Consider the following 22,095-nt stretch of genomic DNA (forward strand, 5'->3'; position numbering starts at 1 on the left):
ATAACGTGCACGCGAACTTTAGTCGTAGGACTCTACGTACGACCCTGAACAATAATAGTTCGGTTAGGTCGATTAGTTGAAATGAATTTTCACCAAGTAGGTATTAGTAAAATTTCAATGTGACTGCGCGAAATGTGGTCGCATAAATTTTTATTTTCATTTAAAATACTTCCTTATCGACAAACAAATTTAACGTTAGCTGAACTAAAGTTCAATTTACTTAATACGTAACAGATGACGCCACATATGCAGCTTTGCGTAAGCCGCAGCGGTAATATGAAGCAGAGAAGGAAAATTTGAAAAGAAAATGTTACAAATATAGTTCCTGCGTTTATTCGATTTCTACAAATGATTCGAAATTTCTTATCTGTAATTTTGCATTCTTTATTAACAAGAAATGCTAGAAAGTTGAATATTTTCTTGCGTTACGAGTAGACGGCAATGTAATATTATTTTAATTAAAAATACTGGAGGAGTAAGGATTAAATAGTTGAAAATAATTTAAAAAATGTATTTGAATGGTAGCAATTTGGTTCTGACCCAAGAAACGAACCGAAGAAAATTCCCAAACGAGGCTGGATCTCGTCTTCTCATTACTGATCGGTCGTAAAAGGAATAAATCGGCGTGCACAGATTCCTTTCGTCAGATTTCGTTAAGTCGTTTAGTCTCGTGTGCACTACTAAATAGCGCGTCAAGCATTCGATTGGGTGAGAGATCTTGGAGATGCTCTAATGGGTTCCGGGTAGCAGAAAGACACGCAGAAACAGGCTAAAGAGAGCGAAGCAGCGCTTGAAAAAAATGTGTAAGATATGATGTTGGAATACAGAGCGAAGACTTACCGAGCAACAGGCAACCGAGTCCTAGAAATGGGCCAATGCACGTCATATTCAAAAACGCGGAAAGAATGAGATTTCCTAGGATCGCTCCTACGTTCCCAATGGTTGTGAGTACGCTAAGACTACTGGACCTACGTTGTAACGAAATTATTCGGGGTTTGCTAATTAAACGGTAGTAAGACGATTGATTGGATAGTAGAAAGGTACGCGTACATGTCTTGACTGTTTGCTTGAATGCATTACCTTAATGGGAGAGGAATAACTTCGGCGTTCATGGCAGTGATGATATTACCGGCTATTCGCATTGTTACAATAATCATCGATGACAGTATCAGCATATAGGTGACATTGTACGCCCAATTCACTCCAAAACTGCTTATCAGTGATAGCAGGAAAGTGGTAACTGCAATAATAGTGGCCATCAGCGGATATTGAACGCATTTGTTGAAATTGAAACGGTTATAATATTCCGAAACGGTTGATACGAGGAGAAAGAAACGGTGTCGACACCAAGCCCGAAACTAAAAAAGAAATAACAAACCTATCGTAACTTACGCAATATTGTCTTCTTCTTTAATTTCGATGTAGCTAGGATTCCGGCAAGGAAGGAAAAGGTCACAGTTGATAGCGCAATGATGGTAGATTTTTGAAATACCGCCGAAAAAATTGTCCACTGAAAGATAAATGAATGATGAACGAATGAAAACGATGAAAGATGTAGAAATTGAAAAGATATCAGAAATCAGCCAGTTTATTTGTTCCGGCAGACACTAAAAGTGCTAGTATCTCACCGTCAGGCAAAGCTCGTCGAAATTCGAGCAATTGAAATGTTCTCTAGCTGGCAGGCTCCATCGAGGATCCAACATCTCGTGCATGGTTGGCCTCCGGTCTTCGATCCATCTTTCTTTGTCAAAATTATTTAATATAATAAAGAGATGCGGTACCCAAAGTCTCATTGTATTGAATCTATAAGGAAGTAGAAAGAAGAAAGAAGAAGGAAGAAAGAGTAATGGCTGAGTAGTAGCTGATATAATGCGTTGAAGCGACAGACACTTACGCCAGCATACTGGAAAATTGTAGAAAACCAAGGTGAGATACGACTAGCAGATACGGCTCGGAGAACAACAGCTTAGCATTGTAGCAAGAGAGTCGTAGTCTTTCGGAACTCTGGCGAAAAAAGGAGCGCAGGGATAGCTGGTACGCGGTCTGCTGCGTAAGTAGAGCCTTTATCTAACACAGAAACAAGGCAAGGAATATAAGGAAATGGCGAAACTCTGCAAAACTGAAGAAGTAGTACTAAAAAAGCTTACCGGAAACGTATCAGCCGATTTCCGTTTATTAACGGAATACATAATCCTGAGTAACTTCAAAGCGTGATCGGGTCTGCCGATTTCCAAAAAGTACTTAGGAGACTGTGGCAATGAACTAGCCGTCAGCAGACCCAGCAGCGGAATTATCGAACAGACGAGCAAGTAGATTCGCCAAGAGGTGTAGCGACGATTTAACACGTTCATAACCCAGGACTGAGGTAAAATTGAAAAGGCCAGAACTGCAGCGAGTGATATTACATATACGACCACTGACACGACGTGACGGTTGCATTTGGAGATAGAATACGTAAAAGCTTACTCGCTGGGACGATGAATCCAACGTTGACGGCGAGTGTCGACCATCTGGTAAAACTCGCCTTGTATTTTGTCGAGTGAAAGTCCGACAAATAGATCGTCGCCATGGACAATGGGCCACCGACTCTGAAATTTGTCGATCAACTAGAAAAATGTAGCAATTGGAAATTGTTGCTTTACCCGATTTACTTACAGAATACCGCTGAAAAATTTGATAATCAGCAGCGTAGTATAAGACTCGACGGCGCTGCTGAGCACGTTCAGGACAGTATCGAAGAAAAGGCTTAGAACGAATAGGTTTCTCAGTCCGATGTACGGCGTGATATAGTCCCACAGAAAGCTAGTGGTTGTCATGCCTAGATAGAATCCGAAGCGAGTTGAACTCTGGAGCAGGAGGGTGTGTAGAGCGTAAAGAGGAATCGGCTGAGGAATCGGCTGAGGAGTCTAGTTATTCTATAGTAGCTACCTATGAATGGAAACGCCAAGAGAACTCCGTTGCGAATGAAAGTAAGTCGCAAATCGCACTCGGCGGCCGCCAAAATGAAGACGGTGGTGGTTGTGTCGAATATTCCAGTCCATGCGATGGGCAACGCTGCCGCGAGAAGCAAAACGTTGAACGTCCCGTAGCCTGTGAACGACGAAAACGCGCGTGGAGCAGATAGGAGCTCGCTCGATCTTCGACCAAAATTGCGTGTATACGAACAAACGACTGACCTGTCGTCGATAACGCTTTCTCGAGGTCCACCGTCTGCTCGACGTCGTCGCATCTCACTGAAAGTTTCGATGAAAATTTTGTGGGAAACGCAGGATGAGAGTGGGTTGCGTAACCTTGCAACGTAAGTTATGCAAAGAGTAGGTATTGTAAATTCTCACCAGGTATCGTCGAGATTTTGTACTTGCCCCCCATAGTTGTTAGCGCGTCAGACGTTGGTGCTAGAAGCTTCTTCTTCGAGGAGTGGAACGGTTGTGGACAGGTCGATCTTTGGTCGATGTCAACGAGGATTCGATCCGATCTTCTGCTAATTTCGGGGAGGCGTCGCGTTTTTTAAACGGTAGAGAAGATAGCGGTAAAATTCGGTACAGGACGCACGCGTGAACGCATTTTCTGATCAGATCCACTAGACTCTCTGCAGATCAACGAGCATTTGTTTCACTGGCCAGCTTCTTATTCGCGGCTGGTGTAGCTTGCCAATAAAAAGAGGTCAAACGATCCAATTGCCGCGAACCACTGTGTATTAGACAGCAGGTTCTCGTTAAGTCCCGAGTCCCGAGTTTCGACGTTTTTCCAACATCAAGAATCGACAATCGGCGATCAACGATCGACAATTCGCATCATTCTCGGTGACGAAATGATCGAAGTCGATGAAATTGATCGCTGAGCTAAATAACTTGGAACTCGCTTCGAGCCCTTGAAAACTAACTTTAGCCCAGAGAGAACGTGTCGCGTGAAATAACAGTCTGCTTCCTCGCGATGCAATTTCTCCAACTGTCACGATCGAAACTCAAAAATGTATGAGAATGAAATGAATGAATTGAAAGGCGTTGAGAACGTATGTAGGTAACCCCGACGTAAATACAAGTGTGAGAACACGGTGTGATCTTTATTTGGAAAAAAGATTTCTGCGCGATAAGATACCTGGTCACGAGAGTAGTTGTCTGTTGCTCGTATGAGTTGACACTGGTGTCACCGTGGTGGATATTTTCCAATGGAATCGCAGAAAAGCGAAACAGACGTTAATCCCAGAAACGGACACGTACGTATCTAATTCACGATAACGATACACTAGCGACGACGCGTACTTTCAATACTATTCAAAGATATTATATCTCCGTTACCTTGTTCAAATACTGCTCCGTTTCTTCGCATCTTACCATCTAATTACCATTACAAATCAAAAGAATCGTTTGGAATAATTAATATCACGCGTGTGGGAGTAGCGTAGCGTGGCGTGGCGTCGTCGATGCATAATCCGCCCGCGCTTCAATTTTCGTGCAATTCGTAAGACAATACCAACGTCCTGTAGCAGTGGTCTTATCATCAAATAATTCTTCTCTCGAAGAGGAGGAAAGATAGCGAAAGAAAATTGTTGCCGCCCTAGTTGACGAAACGATCGATGATGCATTCCTTGTGCCTATTTGCAATTTTGACGAGGCTACTTTTGCGCCACGCCTTGCTTCTCATTTTGCTCTGTGGCTCGTGCCTCGATCACGAGCTATATCGACGAGAGACTGTTTGCCCTGAGCAATGAAACGACTTATCGAAATACGTAACGTTTTGTGTTCATGGATTATTAGCGCCTATCGTACCAGTGCTTCTTCCGTATCCACTTGTCATAGAAACGCAATTTAATAGGTCGAAACGTTCGGGAAAAAGTTGCAGAGCACTGTTGCCGCATTAAAAGTGAATGCAACCCTTCCTGGTTCCTTCGCTCGAAATGCGGAGCTAGAGAAGTTTAAAAGACTGTCGCGTTCGAGTTCTTTCGATTCTAGCCAAATTCACTGCGCGGCTTATGATATTACGTCGAGACAATTAAATCAACCAGTATTGAAACGAAGTTATTTCAAAGCAGAATAGAGGCAGGGGCATGTTCATTGCATACAAAGTGGTGAAATTTTGAAGGCGTTGTAGGCATTCGTCTGTGTGCACGTCCATTGCCATATATCCGGTGAAATTTCATCGATATTTGCACGTTAATTAGATAGACCTTGATAGGCTTGAACGTTTGATAATTAAATCGTAGTCGTCGAAGAGGATTTCCGGTGGATCGAGTGGTAGATAGCGGTCGACCGTATAGATTCTTGATAATCGGTAGATAATGTAATTGAGTATCTTTCAAATCTTCCGTGTAATCGTTCTACAGGAAGAAGACGAGAGGTTTGTGGACAAGGCTCGAGTGGTCGTATCGACTCGTAGGCCGTTGCGCTGTGCGTAAATGTAACATTTATTTCGGCATAAATTATGACGATAGATAATACATAGATTAGATATAGATACAAAATGAATTGACTGTAGACAGGACTGTAGTGAAAATACATTGATGCGTTGACCGCACCAGTATTCATACTCGACTTGTTCCGCTTGCTCCCGACGCAACTCCGATTTTATTCGTTCTCGGCGAGGAGGGCGGTTCGCGATCGAACGATGCGCGAGATCGTTTCGCCGTCGACGTTGTTCGAAAAATAGGAGAATAGCGAAAGAGCGTCAGGAATGGGTGGATCAGTTGGATTAGAAAGAGATAAGGAACAGAGATGAAGAATTAGGGGAAAGTGTGACGTAAAAGAAAATAGGTGAGAGGGGAGGGGTTCGTTCGATCGGTCGGTCGGTCGATTTCGATTCGAGAAATCGAATTTATAATCGAATAAACGCTAACGGAGCTTATAGAAAATACAGGTCATCTGAGCAACGAGTTGTTTCGCTTAGCGAGCAACTTGTTTCTTTTGCAACATCCTCTCATTTACATACATCCCTGACATTGAGCGCGGCTGGATCTAAAGCGATCTTTGATTCTCGCAGAAGCTTTGGGCAAGCCCTACACTGTTTGATTTCACGCGATCGTAAACGATCGCAAAGTTTCGGCGAAACGACCATAAACCTCTTCGGGAAGCTGTGACCTAACCGAACAATAGTAGAACGTGAACCGCATTGTTTGAACTTGAAGCGGTCACCAGCCTGTGAATATTTTCGACGAGAATGAAAAGTTCATTTCTGAAAAACGTAACGTCTCAGTTTGGCAAAATATCGCTTGTCGCTTGTCGCTTGTCGCTTGTCGCTTGTCGCTTGTCGTTACATGCGTCGTAACCTACTTATTGTATGTATGCATATCGTCGTTCATCTATATACATAATATAATATGCGTACATGTACATATGTATATAATACATACATATACATACGTGTATATAGGTATATATTTTTATGAACCGTTTGACGATTAATTAGGATCACAGCCATAGCTTTGAATACGACTATTTCGTTCGTATTGTTAAGACCGATACAATTCTAGTTCATGATCCATCTGGGAATATAATCGTAAAGATGCGTTGTACGTTCTCCTACCGACACTACTGTAACATGCTTCTTGTAGCTACACATATACATACATTACAACGAGATTCGAATGTCATAATCGTAGATATTGCATCGGGCAACTTTAAAGGGAATGAATACGTTTGTTCGAAATCGGACTGAGCAAAAAGCAATCTACCTACTACGGAGGCAGGGGGCTTTCGACGGTACTAGCGTTGCAACTCGAGACAATTCTATTGCACTATCGGAGAAACCGAACGCTTGGACAGCTCGAGACAAGCGCTTCTATGCTTGCGCTTCTATGCTTGCGCTTCTATGCTTGCGCTTCTATCCTACCACCTACCATCTACTTTACCTATGCGCTTCGACTTTCAATATTTCTCTATTATTTCTATCGTTTAGCGAGCAATCCTATCGTTCGAGATTACCTACATCCTACGTGTGTCGTTGTTGAAACAAGCGAAATCGTAAAAGATGAATTTTCTTATCTCGAACGCTACCTACGTGCCAGCTATCTACACATCTGTTTGTTAACAAAGGGAAAACTACGTGATCAACCTTGGTTATTTGAATGTCCGAAAGATAGAGACATCGACCGTGTCCTATCGTTGCGTGCGTCGATCATGGTGCTCGGCAATTGCGCGAGCTCACGAATCGGTCGTCTTCGTCGGCTAGAAAAAATAAAATTTACCGTGTAAGGTCGTTAGTAGGGACGACAAAGTCGCGACTAGATGTCTCGCGGCAAACGACGAGGTCTATTCGCGTTGCACCGGCCGACGCACGCCTATCTATTCCAAAGCCGAGAAAACGACGACAACGACGACGATGATAATAATCATAACGATAACAATAACGAGAACATCGAATTTTCTACGAACACTACGATACCGCTACGCTTAGAATCTTTCTACAGTTTTCAGAATAGACTTAGAGCCGCTTCCTCATTTCCGTTCCTAATCGTCGCCTACCGCTGATCCGAATCAGGCTCCGATCTGCGATAACAAACAGATAAGAGAGATATCGAAGATTTGTTTACTCGTGGTCTTCGCGGATAAAGCAACCGTACGTGGACGATTACGGACGAAACGGGAAGTCGAAGCGAAGGTTAAGACGATAGACTAGAGACCCGTTGTAATACTGACGAAGATCATCCGTGGGTCGAAGCTACGGCTAAGTAGTAGGAGGGACCGTGATATCGGACATACGTTCACTTAAAAGGCTACCTACCGATCTAAACTACCATCTCTACTTGACCAAAAGCGAACATATAGAGGACTAGCATTCAAGCATGCAACATCTGCGAGACGAAAGAAATCTACGATCGAATCGAATTTACTACCGATTCGTGTTCTACATCTACCGCCTAGATTCTGCCAAACGAAGCGCTGCATCCCTACGCTAAACTAACGATACACCACATCGACCTACCTTTTGCAAAATTTCGCATCTACCGGCATTTACAGCAATATTTGTACATAGTATTCGTAGCGATAATCTTCTAATCGCAATTTGGAATTCGCGAGTCGAGGGAACGAACAGAAATTTCGTTCGCGAAAGTAGAAATGTATCTGCTTTTTCTTTCTACTTAGAAGCGCTGCGGAAACGGATGAAGTAAAGTTAGTAAAGGAAAAACAGCTTGAGAGATACGCTTGCCTCGTTCCTATCGAGTCGCGAAAAACCATGAAACCCTGTAACACGTAATAGCACTCGACTAAGTGGCACATAGAGGCCGGATCGGATTCGATCGGCTTTTCCTTTGCTAACGCGAGACTGCTCGCGTCGCGTCGATTGTAGCAGCATCGCGACTAACAACGGCGGAAAGCTTTCTCCGACAAACAGGAGAATAAACAAGATGTGCAAGACGGGCAGATTAATGGATGGATGGAATAGAGAAGAGACTATGGAGAAATAGAGGAAGGCGTTGTAAGTTGACACTGCGACATACGACACATGGTAAAACGCTGCAATATATATTCAAATCTTGACGCATGTGTATCGTCGATCATTAAACGTTAATTCACGATCGTTCGATCGTATTCCTAATCTATTTCGTCGGTACTCGAATTGAAATACTCGCCTTTGAGCAAAGCCGAAGGTAGAAAAATTGTCTATTTCGCGATTACGAGATGGAGGGAGATTTGATTGGATAAAAGGGATGCATCGCGATGCGATCGAGTCTCTACTCGTTAACAAAAATAAGTATCGCGTTAACTCTGATTCGATTCACGATCATCCCTTTGACGAAGGAGGTAGGTGAGGGGGCAGATGGGGAGAGAGGGTGGAGTTTGAGCGAGCGACTAACCGCGGCGAGCTTTTTCGCGAGCCTTCTTCCTCGGCGACGCGACAGAGGAAGCAGCTTTGCGAAAGCGGAAGCGTCGAAAGCTTGAAGGGCATCGCGTAAGCGTATCTGGACACTCTGCCCTGCCAGTTACGCGAACCTGAGGAGCTTCCGTGCGAATGGTGGACCAGAAGAAGCGGTTACCGCGAAACGAGGACGCATAGGAAACGCATACCATTTTGCATATTCATCGGTGCAAAATTTACAACCTTACTCGCTAATACTTTGGAAACTGGTTTGCTTTTCTCAATCACACCCTTACTTTGTATACTCGATTTTAGGTATCGTTCGTCGCTAGTTAAAACCTACTTAGTTCAACCTAAATTGCACACTATCTTTGGACGTTTGACTTTTGCTTTTTTGTTCGTGCGTTTGCTTTGCTTGCTCCTTTTCTTGCGTTTCTCATTCTGTAGTATGGGGTGCTATCAACGTTGGCGTTCTCGTCGTTTCTCCGTTATCACCGACGACGACTGGCGCGTTACAGAGAAGCGTTCGAGAGATACAGCGATCGCGACCGATCGAGAAGGAACCGGTTCGAAATCTTGCATTTCAACAGCACCCCTTTTTCGCTTCTACGTATAATGTTCGCAATCCCCACACTCGGACAGCGTGGGTGTGGACGGACACTAGGTAGGATTTTGATCCTCGTAGGCCTTTTCGTAGTCCCGTCGACGAATCACCGCGAAGTGAGTCATTTGGAAAGAGTTAGTCTTTTTGCATCCGCGCTCCAACGTTCCCGTCATACTGTAACCCATGTTGAAGTCACTCGACGACACGTTCGATGTCAGGTACAACTGTGAACAGAAGTCGATAAGCGTTATTCAACAATTTACAAATATCTTTCATTCGTTTGAAAGGCGCGGCTAGTAGGTATAACGTTCGATGATACCTTAAAGTCGGGATCGGTTGTCATTCTTTTGAAGGAGCCGACAATGTAAAGAGTCCCCGTTCCCGTATCCACCATTTTTGCCTGAGTGCTGTACCTGGAATAAATGATACTTAAATAACGAATGAATTACGGGATACGCGAAGAAATCGCACGCAGAAGCGATAAATCTAAATGAGGAACGTAAATTGGACCGCTGCAAATCGCACAAGTTTAGCAACGATGTTTGTCATTTTTCTTCATTTATACATCGGATAACATTCAATTAAGGCGTTTAACGGCAGATGACAGTATATCGTATAGGAATATTTGTTCGTCGCAACTAATTACTAGCCGGAAATGACGATAGTTGGACGCGCGCATACGAGTATATATGTTTCGCTGGATAAATGAAGGGAATGAACGCGCGTAACGGAACGAGTCAATGTTCACGGGTGAAAATGTTCCAATTGTCGGCTACAACTTGCATATAGTAATGGCTACTATACGTGTAACTCGTGACGCGACGCGACAGCCAATACGACAGCCAATACGACAGCCAATACGACAGCCAATACGACGGCCAACAGATCGTTCGCGAAAAGCCGTGTACGTGTTTCGACGGTCTTGGTTAAGCGTTTTCTCGTGTAGTTAATCCGTAATACGATTATCGTCACTGATACGTGACACGGTTCAATCACGGCTCCTGTTTCCTCTACGCCTACATTTTTTCTTTCATACGAGTAACGACGATCACTGCAATAATGCTAAAATAATACCTAATGAAAGGGCAATGAAAGAGGGGAAAAAAGAAAATAACGAACGCTTTACTACTTAGACGTAATCGTTCGCGTGAAACGAGCCAAGAAAATCTACTTAATAAAAGAAGAAAGGTGGAAAAGAGGAAGGAAAGGAAGAGGTCGAAAAGGGGAAATTGTGGAGGAGGAGGAGGAAGCGCGAAGCATGGAACGCTTTCGGAAGCGAAAGGGTGGAAGATGAGCGAGAATACGAGAGACAGACGGAACGGTAGGGAGAGAGAGGGTTGGTCCTTCCTGGGAAACTCGAGGGGCTTATTCCGGCGAGCGCTTCAGCCGGCGACGATCATTAAAAGTTTAAACGCCCTCCATTGAAGTGCGGCGGATCCAACACTCGGTTTAAAATCCACTATGGCTGGTGCTTTGACTTTTCCTCCAGTCCTCGATTCGCTTCACAAAGGGAACTTCCAACCGGAGCACCCTTCCGATGCTCGACTCGTCTCGTCTCTCGCGTTAACCACGTTCTACGTACGAGCATCGATTGCCCGCATGTGTCTCCGCGACGATTTTTACGGTAAATTCGACTTTATAACCATCCTGTTCGATACGCGGCGTGGATGGGATTCTCCAGAGGAAGGGAGGAGACCCGTTACAAACACCGAAGGCTTTCCTCAAAGAGACTTTGACCGGCGTCGCGTGCGAGTACGGACGAAGCTTGCAAACAGGACGACACGAAACTTCCAACCGCCTTGCCCCGGGCACGAAACTGCGTCATTGCTACAGGAATATTTAGAAACAGCTGTCTGCTCGTCTGTGTCTCGCTGCTTCCATCGATTGCGAATCCAACAGCCTACTCTTACGCAAAACCGACTAGACTGTATGGATATACGTACCTCTACGTATCGTATTGCGAAATAAAACGAATCGAGCAACAACTTACCTCCTGGTCCCAGCAACTTCGACGACCTTGCATCGACTTCGACTCCACCAGAACGGCGTCAATGTCCAATAGGAACTGCTCGCGCTTCTGGCCCAGCCCTCTTCCGGAAACAAAAGAACCTGAGACAGACAGCGAACATTCGATGCTTCGACTGCTATTCATTTTTGCAAAACGCGCGTATGACGCGTTGGTAAGCGAGGAGAAGCGAAGGAGAAGCGAAGGAGAAGAAAATGAGAAAGCAGATTTTTTCGAGAGCACGCGCGCGCAAAGGTAAAGAGAACTTCCTGGAGAATATAGCTTTTCTTTGCCCTCTCTTTCAACCTTGCTCTTCTTCCTAATTGTGAAAACCTCCTCTCGCTCATCTCATGCCTAAACCGAGCTATACATCCGCGGACAAATCCACGCAAAGGTTCAGCATTTTACAATTTCGCGATGCTTAACGAGCTTTCGAACGATCGGCAGCTGCGACTCGATGGATCCGTCGTCCATTCCTTTCGCAAGCTCTTGCTTAGTCGAATATGCGGGACGATGCGAAACATGAATCCAGGTTGAAGGGAAATCCGTGGATGAACGGTAGCTGACGCGTCTTCCCGTGACTGTACATCATGACCACATTACGCACGCCAGATACAATGGTTAATCCAATAATCCGCTGTTTCGGTCCATTGCCGCGGTGATCGTTTCATTCTCGTTTCATTCTCGTTTCCGTCTTCACCGCCTACATCCCACCCCATTACATTTCTTCAGCTTTCCACTTTCTTCTCCTTATTCAGCAGGTATCACGGTTCACTGTCAGCTACCTCGACCATCCTCTATGCTTTTCGTCCTTGAAATGTTAAAGATCGCTTCGGAAGATGGCTGATCGCAAAAAACCTCAGAGGATTAAGCTGAATGGTAGTGGTGATCCCTCGAGATTCTCGTATCTTCGCATTAAGTCTCGGTAACTGCTGGTCAGCTGCTGGTCAGCTGCCACTTAATCCGACGGTCCGACATGCGAAATCGGTCCCGTAGCCTCGATTCCTAGAATCCAGTTGCTCCCGTTTCGACTCGATTTCGTGCCGAATTCGACGGAATCGTAACGCGAACCGATCATCTCCTCAGTTTTATCCGTCTCAAGTTTTCTCGAAAGTTTCTGCAAACATGTGGAACTGTTTCCGTTGTGCTGTAGCAAAGTAATACGACTTCGAAATTCTGAAATAGTTGTTTTGAAATTTGACTTGCAGTCGGGTCGAGAAACACGAGAAAATATCTTTTCCTTTCACGTGTGTGTTGCACTCGCATTTAGTTAGAAGAACAGAGATACTTTCGTTCGGAAGTTGGTTGCACTGGTAGAAGCGAGAAGGATCTCGTGACCCCGGTAACCCTAGAAGCAGCCTAGGACTTTTGCTCGGTACGGTTTCTGGGTCACGGGTGCACTCGAATGCAACGGATGCAACGTCGAACGCCAGGGAGCGTCGGAAGGTGGAGTAGGAGCAGGAGGGTGGCAGCAGGGTGGCAGCAGGGTGGCTGCACGGTAGCTGCAGGGGAAGAAGGAGGAGGGTTGGAAGGAAGGAAGGAAGCAAGACGACGAAGGAAAGAGAAGTTGGTATCGAATTTCGTGCGACGAACTTTCGAGATCGCGTTACGAAAATGACGGTGGCCGAACATTTTGCTACATTTCAATGTGAACGAAAGATGCGTCTATAGAAGGCTTGAAAAGTGTCGTAGTCGTAATGCGAATAGAATTGATCGAAATTTTGTTTGGAACAGTGAAGAACAGTTAGAAGTCTCTCTCCCTCTCTTTCGACGGGGGTGAGAAGGGCGCAGCGATCGAGTTCCCGAGGACAAAGCACTCGCTGGGTATTTTCTGGGTTAGTCGCTCGAGAAAGCGGTAGCCTGGTAACGCAATGCCGTTCCAGACGATAAATACACCTATGTGCATATGTACTCCTCTATGTATAAATATAGAGTTAGGTGTGTGTAGGTATACATACGTAGGTTCGTAAGTACCTCTAGCCAGATTAAATCCGGGTTCCTACGAAATCCCAGAAATCGTGCTACCCACCGAATCATGCAACAGCCCGGTCAGTAATACTTTACACCTGCCACCGCTACAGACCTAATTAGATACGACGAGCTTAATCTTGCGCATGTAATAGGCTCGTTGAACGGAGTAACCTAAGATCACTTTCTTCTCGCTTGTGTCGAAGAATGCGAAAAGGTTCCACGATCAAGATCAAAAGAGAATTCGATATCGAAAGAGTGGTAATGGGCGAAGGATAACAAGAGACAAGGGCGGTTGTGGAGATGGTGATGCAAGAAGAGGTAGGTATGAGACGGAACATCAGCGCGGGCTGAAGTGCGCGGTGTGGGGGCTTAAACAAAGGAAGGTCGTTAGAAAGAAGTGGTGCCGATTAAAAACGCCGACGCCACTTGCCACGATGCATCGACAAACACACGACATCGTATTTTCCCTTCTTCTTGCTGTCGTTTCGCTACCCTTTAACCTTTTAACCGATGAGAAGTAAAACGCGGCTGTCGTTCTCGAAAAATGTCAAAATGTACAAAAAATGTAAGGGAAGAGAGTACAGGAGAAGGGTAGACATAGAAGGAGGAAGGTAGATTGCAAAAAGTTGCGTAATTACGACTTTTGACGGGTCTAAGGTCTAGGATATCGCGAGAGATCTGTCCTTCCGTTGGCAGCTCTGTACGTAACGTCCTGCGACCTACATCAACGAAAGCGAGGATACGTTATTACATACTATCATCGGAAAGCAAAGCTCCGATGGTGCGACGGCCGCAGGCTGTTTCAGGGTCGGTTGCCATGGCAATGCGCTGGGACAGCTACGGGGTGCAGCCTGGAATATCCATCCTCTTCCCTCTTTTCCGCGGCTCTCCCTACTCTCCCTCCAGCCCCTCCTTCCTTCTCCCTCTTCGCATCCCTCTTTCCTGATCCCTTCCTCTCGGCCACCCCTCTTCCACCACCGTCAACACATCACCTGTTTCTCTTCTCCTCGTATTCTTCTTCCCCCTCCGATTTCTCTCGCTCATCCCAACCCCTGGCCAAAAGGTCTCTCTCATGCCAGTTACCACTCCTGCTCCTAACTCCCCTTGGAATCCTTTCCCCCTCCTCCTCCTTTCCCTCGCTCCTATCACTTGTCTCTTTCTCTCGTTGTCGTTATCGTTAGCTCTCGATACCGACTCGAACCTGCCCTCCTCCCGCGCCAACCGTAACTTCCCTCGCCGCGTCGCGGCGCGTCGCGGCGCGTCGCGTCGCTTCGTCTAGTCCTCCTACTCGCTCTCGCGTTTTATTTATTCGTCACGACGGATTTTATTCGCGCGAGCTTTGTCCCGTTGCCGCGCGTTATAACGATCGATGATGCGTGAGCAAAACTGTACGGCGCGACGGATGAGAAGAAAGCCACCTCTTAGGAAACGCAAGTGTAATTAGAAGTCTCAAGATTCGGCCTCCTCCGCAACATTTTCGTCGCGTTTTCCACGACTTCCAGTCGATTCGTATTTCTCGAAATGAGCCATCGGGTATGCGCCTCGAATCTGTGGAACCTTGTTTTCACCCCCTTCTAGGGGCCGAAACAGTTTTTTCGTCCAACCGACACGGTAGGGCGGCGATGGTGCAGCTCTTCCTTGCATTCATCCGTTATCGGAGCTTTCCAACGATTCTTGGCTCGAGAACAAACCAGTCTCGTCGAATCGAGCGACCGCAACGATCGTAATACTAAACTCGAGTCTACGACTACCCTTACGCTTCGTGTCTTCTCGTCAAAACTTTCTTCCTCGAACGGACTCTGTTGCTCGTCTCTCTTAAAGAGTCGTGGTCAGCTGGAGTACAAGAATGATCTCGACGCCGCTCGTTCAGTCGAACTTTCAATAAATCGACGAAGAGAGACGCTTCATGAATTGAAGTTGCACGAATCGAAGGAGAAGATCGGTTCTGTTGTTCAATTCTAAGAGGAAAGTCAAAAGAGATCTCTACTTGAGAGCCTTTAAAATGCAGATAACAAAATCAGTGACGGAAATCGTACTCATGCATATTTAAAAGGTTTGCGAGGAAGGACTACCTACCGTCCGCGTGGATTACAGGTTGCAGACACGGGAAAGGATTATCCGGTAGCCTTGCTATCTGCCCCCTCGCCCTCGCCCTCGCCCTCGCCCTCACCCTCGCCCTCGCCGCGTCGCGCGTGTTTTCCACGTTATGAACGTAATTTTGTATAAAGCTGTACTTCCGCAACGAGAAGTGGAAGAAAAGCGTTGACAAGATGCGATCGATTTGAAAGTACGATAAAAAGAAATACGGAATGGAAGAGAAAAAAGTAGATGGTTGAAAAAAATGATAGAAGTAGAGCGGTAAGCATATTTCGACGAAAGTCGACGTAGGATTTAGTTTACGATCGGAGTATCCCCTCGTGAAAATCCAACCGATACTCTTCCTTCGGTCACAGGAAATGCGGCAAATGCGGCAAATGCTGCACCTTGCTTCTCTCTGCACAGCTCCTTACTAAAGAAAAGTTGAATTCGCGAGCAATTCCGAGGATGCCGTATATAGTTAGAGGGCGCGAGGGTGAAAGAGAAGGAAATTCAACGGACGGGAGGAACGTAATAAATGGTTAGGACGAATAATAACTCGGTTATTGAAAGAAAATTCCGACCGATACGAGTTTTGAAACTCAGAAGCATTAGCCCAGTTCTACGAGCAGTTCGGGTGTCTCACCCTCACCTCCTTTTCCTTCGCTCTCTCTCTCTCCCCCGTCTTTCGAGTTCTGTAGCTATAGAGTGTGGCTGCCGTTACCGACGAGCCAACGTCCCAACCTACCAGTCCGCCAACCTCCGTGCTTGCCTCGAAGCCACGTCCGCATAATGGCTATTCAGATAGCGAATCGATTTATTTCCCCCGGGGCTTTCGAAAACTTGGAACCTCTCTCGCCGTGAACTTGGAACGACTATCCTTTTCTTCTATTATATCGTTTCCGAGCCGCGGAAACTCTCGAGTAGCGTAGAACGTCCATTCGACGATTGCCGCCACCGCCGCGCCAATTGCCGCTCGTTTTTCACTCGATGCGCGATGGAAGAAGTAGGTAAATCCGACGAACGAATCGATAGCTAGTCTTGACTCGCGAGACGAAACAACGGAGCAAACGGAGTGCAACGTTTGCCGCGGACATATGACCTAAAAGAAGTTGAGCGAGCACGACTCGAGGCCACCTTCAACCGACCCCTCCGTTCCCTCTTCTCGCAATTGCTCGATGCGTTAGGGGATGGAAGTAAAGGTAGTAATTGCTTCTGGAAGACAGGGCGCGCTTACCTTATTCGGATATCCGTTGTACCGAAGGAGCTTCTTGCAGCATTTGCCACGGTTCTCGTAGTAGAACATCTGGACCATCTCTGCGTGATCGGTAACAGAGCTGACGGTGAAGGGTGCACCGTCGTTTCCGAAACTTCTCGAGGATGAGGCCGACTGCTGCTGGACCGGAGATTCCCGGCGGCCAAGTGGCACGCACGGACACCACCCCGAGACCATCACACCGATCGACCTGGATCCACGTATCTACCCCTCACTCTTACTACGAACGCTTCCTTTTCTTCGACGAAATGTCGAGCAAGTGTCTCATTCTCCCCCGTTTTCTCTCGCTCCGCCTATTTATTCCTTTTTCCTGATTTTCCACCTCTCCCTTAATCTTCTACGATTCTTTGGCACTTTATTTCTTCGAAGAATACTGTGGGGCAGAAATTTCGTTGGCGCCTACCTCGACGCCGACGCTGGCACACGACTAGCGCACGTAACATTGGTAGTTCTCATTGGGTCGAGTCAACTTTTCGAGATATCCTCTCGATAGGTTCTCGCCGACTGCTGACAGTGACCTGAAAAATATGCATAAATTTCCAAGGATATCGATCACGCAAAGGTTCAATTGAATCGCTACTCGAAGCGTTTCGTATCGCGCTCTCGCAACAGAAATGAACGAGATGCGAGCAAGCGATTTTTGTACGTTAGAGAGACAAGACAGGCAAGGGGATGGACGCTGCTGATGGAAACCGCAGGTTCGACGAACTCTCGGAAAACCGAACGGAAACTCGCGTTTCTGCATTATCAGAAATCGTAAACCTGTATCGAACGATGCGGTTTTATCGAAGCTATATAGTGAAGCTCGGCACACCGAATCCAATTTCCAATCGCCATCGCTTGGGTCTATCGTTGAAAATTTTCACGGCTCGATCTACCGACGCAACCGCTGCATTCTACCACCTCCAAAAATCTGCATAATTGTGTCGTTCGCGTTGGGCGCGCCTATCGAATTTCTAGATAAGTATACATCTATTTGCACCTAATTATTCGTTGGTCTTCTCGAATATCGAATTGATGGCCCTCAGAATGCAGCTCTGAAAATTATCGGAAAACCACTGCGATTCTCGCGCCAATGCATCGATTCGCTGATCGCGAGTTTCGAGACATATCAAACGAGCAGACACGAACGTAAATTCGTTTTCGAACTCGATAACTCGACGATGGTAAAGTTTCTTCGGAAAGTGCCGACTGGTCATCAAACTTGGCGATGAAAATTTCAAAACGACCGCGAGTTAAGAGCTCTTAAAGAGATGTTTCGAGGGACCGATTCTTGGTCTGCTTCGCAGAAAACAGCCTTTTCTTTTTCGAATATAAGAATCGGCAAAATGTCTCTCATTTAATCGTATGTGCCATCTTCTTTCGAGTTGCTTTTCGTTTCAGAGTGGCCGACAACTGCCACTGTGAATAGCAGTTTCCTGTCACTATAGAAGCCGTAGAAACGGTTAACCGAAACGAGCGCACCATGCCGCGCCCGCGATCCATCTAGATGCATGATTGAGTGCGTAGTAAAACCGTATCTTGTAGATTCGTTACATTTCTTTCTTCTTTTTTCGTCTGTTACATAGAATGAAGAGAGAAAAAAGTGCGCGCGCAATTGCGTCTGCCCCAGAACCACGATCTAAACTCTCATTTAAGACAAGTGTCGAGCATTCAGAATTCGAATCGTTTAAGAGACGCGGAATCGAAACGTTCGTGCGTATCGCGTGTTCAGATTAGGATACTCTCTCGAATGTTCATCTCGATGTTCGATATTGTTTACGTTCGAAATCGAGTCGGTTAATTGTTATATAGATATCGATTGTTATTGCATTTGCACATATGCAGGATGAAATATCGAAAGAGCGGCCATAATCAGTGTTTCATTCATCTCAGTTCGTTATAGATTCTTCGAACTTTCATCGATTCTTGGCATGACAAGAATGGAAAAAAATAGGATGGAAAAAAGGCATGTGAGAAGAAGGATAACGAGACGATATAGTTATTCGGAGAAAATGAGATGGGAATAGATAGGTAGAAGAGAAGAGAAGGAAGGCGAAACGAAGCGAAAACGAAGCGAAAACGAAGCGAAAACGAAACGAAAACGAAGCTACGAACCCGGCGTTTCTCGACTGCGCTGACTCTCCTCGATGAAAATTGAAGAGAACGAAGAGGAGAAGGGACGAGAAGAGAAGTGCATGTCCAGCTGAAAACGAATGTAACACTAATAATATGTAGAGAGAACGAGCGAACGCGAACTAGGTAGGCGAATTACGGACGGGCTCGTCGGCTCGTCGCGCTCGACGCCGCGCTCGACGTCGAACGACGTCCTTCCTCTCGACGGCGCAAGACAGACTGAAGCCTCACCACCGACGGCACCGACCAACCGACCACTGAACCCACCACCCTTCTCTCGTTTTCTCCCTCTCTCTCCCGCTCTCTAACATGCTCTCCTTCACCTTCTCTCTTCCTGCCACCCTCTCGCTGTTCTGTCCTTCCTCCCCTTCCGTTCTCCTGCAGCTACCACGCGTGCCTTCCTTCCGTTCCACTGTACCGACGTTCTGCCCTTCTGTCGTTTTGTCGTTCTTCTGCTTCTTTCTTCATTCTAAGTGCATAATAATTGCGTGCAGAAATTTCGTTAGAATTGATCGGTAGCTCGGTTGCGATGCTCGATTTCTAGCGATTTATAGCGATTTCGACAAGAAACGAAGAAAGCTCATTCTGATACTTGGCTTCGTCGAGTTTCTATCTTTGGATTTCGGAGAACAGGGGACGCGTTTGTGTCTCGCAACGTCGCGTCGCGTCGTTTGCATGGAAATGCGACTGACGAACAATCTCGCATGCCGATCCAAGCTTTTAATTATCTTGCCTTTGACAAACGATAAAACTGTCGAGGACGTACTCGCCGACAGCATTTTCGAAAGTTTCAGTTTTACTGAACCACGAATTAGCTTCGCAAGAGAAAATAAAGAGGGAATCGCGTCTAACGGTCTATCAATTGGAGTCGGAAGTTGCTGCATTTACAATAGGGGCAAAAAGTCTCGAAATGAGGGGGGCCTTTACCCTGTCGTGCGACAAGTCTTTTATCCAGTGTATCGCACAAACTATAGATATCTGCATATCTGTGTATACACAGCTTGATATGACGCGGCTCGAAAACTTTGAAATTATTTTCTTCGTTAAACCGTTATTGCGAATCTACCTGTTGCGATGCGCGCAGGCAGTGTGCCAATCGGTTCACCGCAACGAACGCGATCGTTTCGACTCGCAACAAATTGCAATTGCTTCGCAAAATGACAATTTATACAGATTCGTTAGGACTGAAAGAGAAGGAAATGTTTGGTAAGCAAACGTGCCAATCTAAGGGAGAAGAAGAAGAAGAAGAAGAAGGGTGTTGCGATTTCATTGGAACAGAGGGAAGCGGGCACCGTGCTCGTTCGCACTTGAAAACGAAAAATCCTAACGAACCTATTTACATACCCTCGATAATTAAAGGAAGGCGCGCAGTGAAGCGTACGTGTGCACTCTCGAAAACAGGGCTCCATCTCTAACCCGTCGAATTGTTTCGTCGCCTACCTATTTCAATTACTCGATGACGCAACTTTAGGTCCCTCGCCCCTGTTATTGTCTTACAATTAGAAGTTTGAATAGTCCATGTGTGGCGAGGCGAGGTGAGACGATGCAGAACCCTCTGACAGAAGGCATTGTTCCCTTCCGTTCCGCTCCATTCCGTACCTTTTGCAATTCTTTCGATTACAGACAAATCTGAATGATCCAAATACGTGACTCGAGCTTACAGATAGAAGGGTTTAAGAGAAGGAAGAGAGGAGCTGGAACGTTGTTGGTGCGCGTAACTCGTTGCATTGCCAAACGTATAAATCGGAAAATAGTGAGGAAAATAGTGGGGAAAAAGAGCAGGAATATAAACTGAGGTGGAGCGTTGTAACGCGGCAGGGAACAGCATTGGCCATGTTCCAGATTTTCCTAAAATCCTCGCGGGAACGTTATTTGCCGAAGTTATGGCTGGTCCAGAGGGTCGATATACACTCAGTTTCGCCGAGGATATAAGCGGATTTTTTAACAGGCCCGCGCTCGCTCGCGCGCGCGCGATAATTGAAGCGCGTTCATTGTTTCTCAGCCTTTCGAAAGCCCCTTTATCTCCAGCACCTTTCAACGGGCGGCCAGTGTTTTCTAAACAGCTCGGCAGGACGGCCGAAAATCGAGGACCTTAATGGATAAACGGACAACATAATAGTGCCTGCAAATTCAAGCATTCTTTCGACTTTTATCCGCGCGCGGATACACCGTGCCCCAGCGATAGCAATTTGGCTGCTCGATAGACCGAACGTAACTCGAAACAGTGCGCCTGCCGATTAATAAAATACGCTCGACTCTCTTGCTTTCTACTTTTCTCTTCCCTTTCCCCTTTACATCGCAACGGCTGACCAGAAGGAGGGAGTGCTTATCCCTCGAATATCTTTCAAGTTCAAACGCTTCTACAGGGTCCAATCAATCTATTTCGCGATTCCTCTTTACAACGGGCTCTTAGAAATCGATCTAGAGTTCTCGACCTCGGCGAACCGTTTACCCATCGTCTTGTGTATCCTTTGGGCTCTCGCGACGAGGCTTTCCTTCTTTCGTTGAAACAGAGAAACTAGGCAATGTGCGGTTCTTTCGAACGAAGAAACGAAGAAACGAAGAAAGTTTTGGTAGAAAGACACGCAGAAGGGCGATCGCAAAGAATGAGAGAAGGCGAACTCTACTCGGTCAACTTTCGCGATACCAGACAAAAGCCCTTTCGGCAGTAGCTTTACTGGCGGGATTACGAGTCGTCGAGAGTTGAATCGAACAAAGCCGAGAACGTTGGTTGGTTGAAGAGTAGCCAGGCTAGAGTATTAACACGCATCGTAGATTCGCGTTAACCCGAGCTGCTCTTCTATCCGTTGAGAATACAACTGGTCGTTGCAGAATCTGACCTCTCGGTCGCGCCACGACTTCACATTTACGGTCTAACTCGCGTATATATCTTCTCCAGCTATCCTGCTCCTCCTCCCACCGAATTCCATCGAATCTTGATCGTAAACGTCGCCGACATATCCGCTCGCTAATCGCTAGCTAACTAAGATTTAACATGCAACTTGCTCGAAATATCTGTATACCGCGTATAGACAACGAAAGTTAATTGACCGGAATCGGTGGACGTTGGCCTACAACGCAATTCCCCGCTGAAGCTTCGTAAGCTCCCTTTATTCCGTGCTTTGCGTCTCCGTCGAACCGTTCCATTCAACGCGCGATTTATTGATCCACGCACAATTCTACCTCGACGGCCAACTCAAACTCGGCTCGACCAGTGGCGCTCAGCTACGCACAGAAATCTGCTTCTTTCCTGTG

At 46.1% G+C, this 22,095-nt stretch overlaps 2 protein-coding genes across 5 annotated transcripts; both read right to left on the reverse strand.

Moving 5' to 3' along the window:
- Positions 1–244: 244 nt before the first annotated feature.
- Positions 245–3,586, reverse strand: LOC143178008 (synaptic vesicle glycoprotein 2C). Of its 4 annotated transcripts, XM_076376390.1 has the most exons (12): positions 3,336–3,586; positions 3,177–3,233; positions 2,929–3,090; positions 2,656–2,818; positions 2,467–2,588; positions 2,148–2,386; positions 1,895–2,067; positions 1,629–1,803; positions 1,393–1,510; positions 1,081–1,240; positions 841–968; positions 245–769 (listed from the first exon to the last, which is right to left on the reverse strand). In XM_076376390.1, exons 1-12 carry the CDS (start codon positions 3,367–3,369, stop codon positions 693–695), a joined length of 1,608 nt encoding a protein of 535 aa, XP_076232505.1. In that variant the 5' UTR covers positions 3,370–3,586; the 3' UTR covers positions 245–692. The 4 variants fall into 4 exon arrangements, with proteins under 4 accessions (XP_076232505.1, XP_076232506.1, XP_076232504.1 ...); XM_076376391.1 differs by having other exon boundaries at positions 1,629–1,737; positions 2,929–3,233; XM_076376389.1 differs by having other exon boundaries at positions 2,929–3,233.
- Positions 3,587–9,449: 5,863 nt separating this feature from the next.
- LOC143178109 (uncharacterized) lies at positions 9,450–19,025 on the reverse strand. The gene is made up of 6 exons (XM_076376576.1): positions 18,984–19,025; positions 18,823–18,910; positions 16,687–17,243; positions 11,388–11,506; positions 9,717–9,810; positions 9,450–9,621 (listed from the first exon to the last, which is right to left on the reverse strand). The coding sequence occupies exons 3-6, from the start codon at positions 16,900–16,902 to the stop codon at positions 9,454–9,456; spliced, it is 597 nt and encodes a 198-aa protein (XP_076232691.1). The 5' UTR covers positions 16,903–17,243; positions 18,823–18,910; positions 18,984–19,025; the 3' UTR covers positions 9,450–9,453.
- Between the last annotated feature and the right edge of the window lie 3,070 nt (positions 19,026–22,095).

The sequence above is a fragment of the Calliopsis andreniformis genome, chromosome 4, assembly GCF_051401765.1.
Source record: "Calliopsis andreniformis isolate RMS-2024a chromosome 4, iyCalAndr_principal, whole genome shotgun sequence".
Taxonomy (NCBI): Eukaryota; Metazoa; Arthropoda; class Insecta; order Hymenoptera; family Andrenidae; genus Calliopsis; species Calliopsis andreniformis.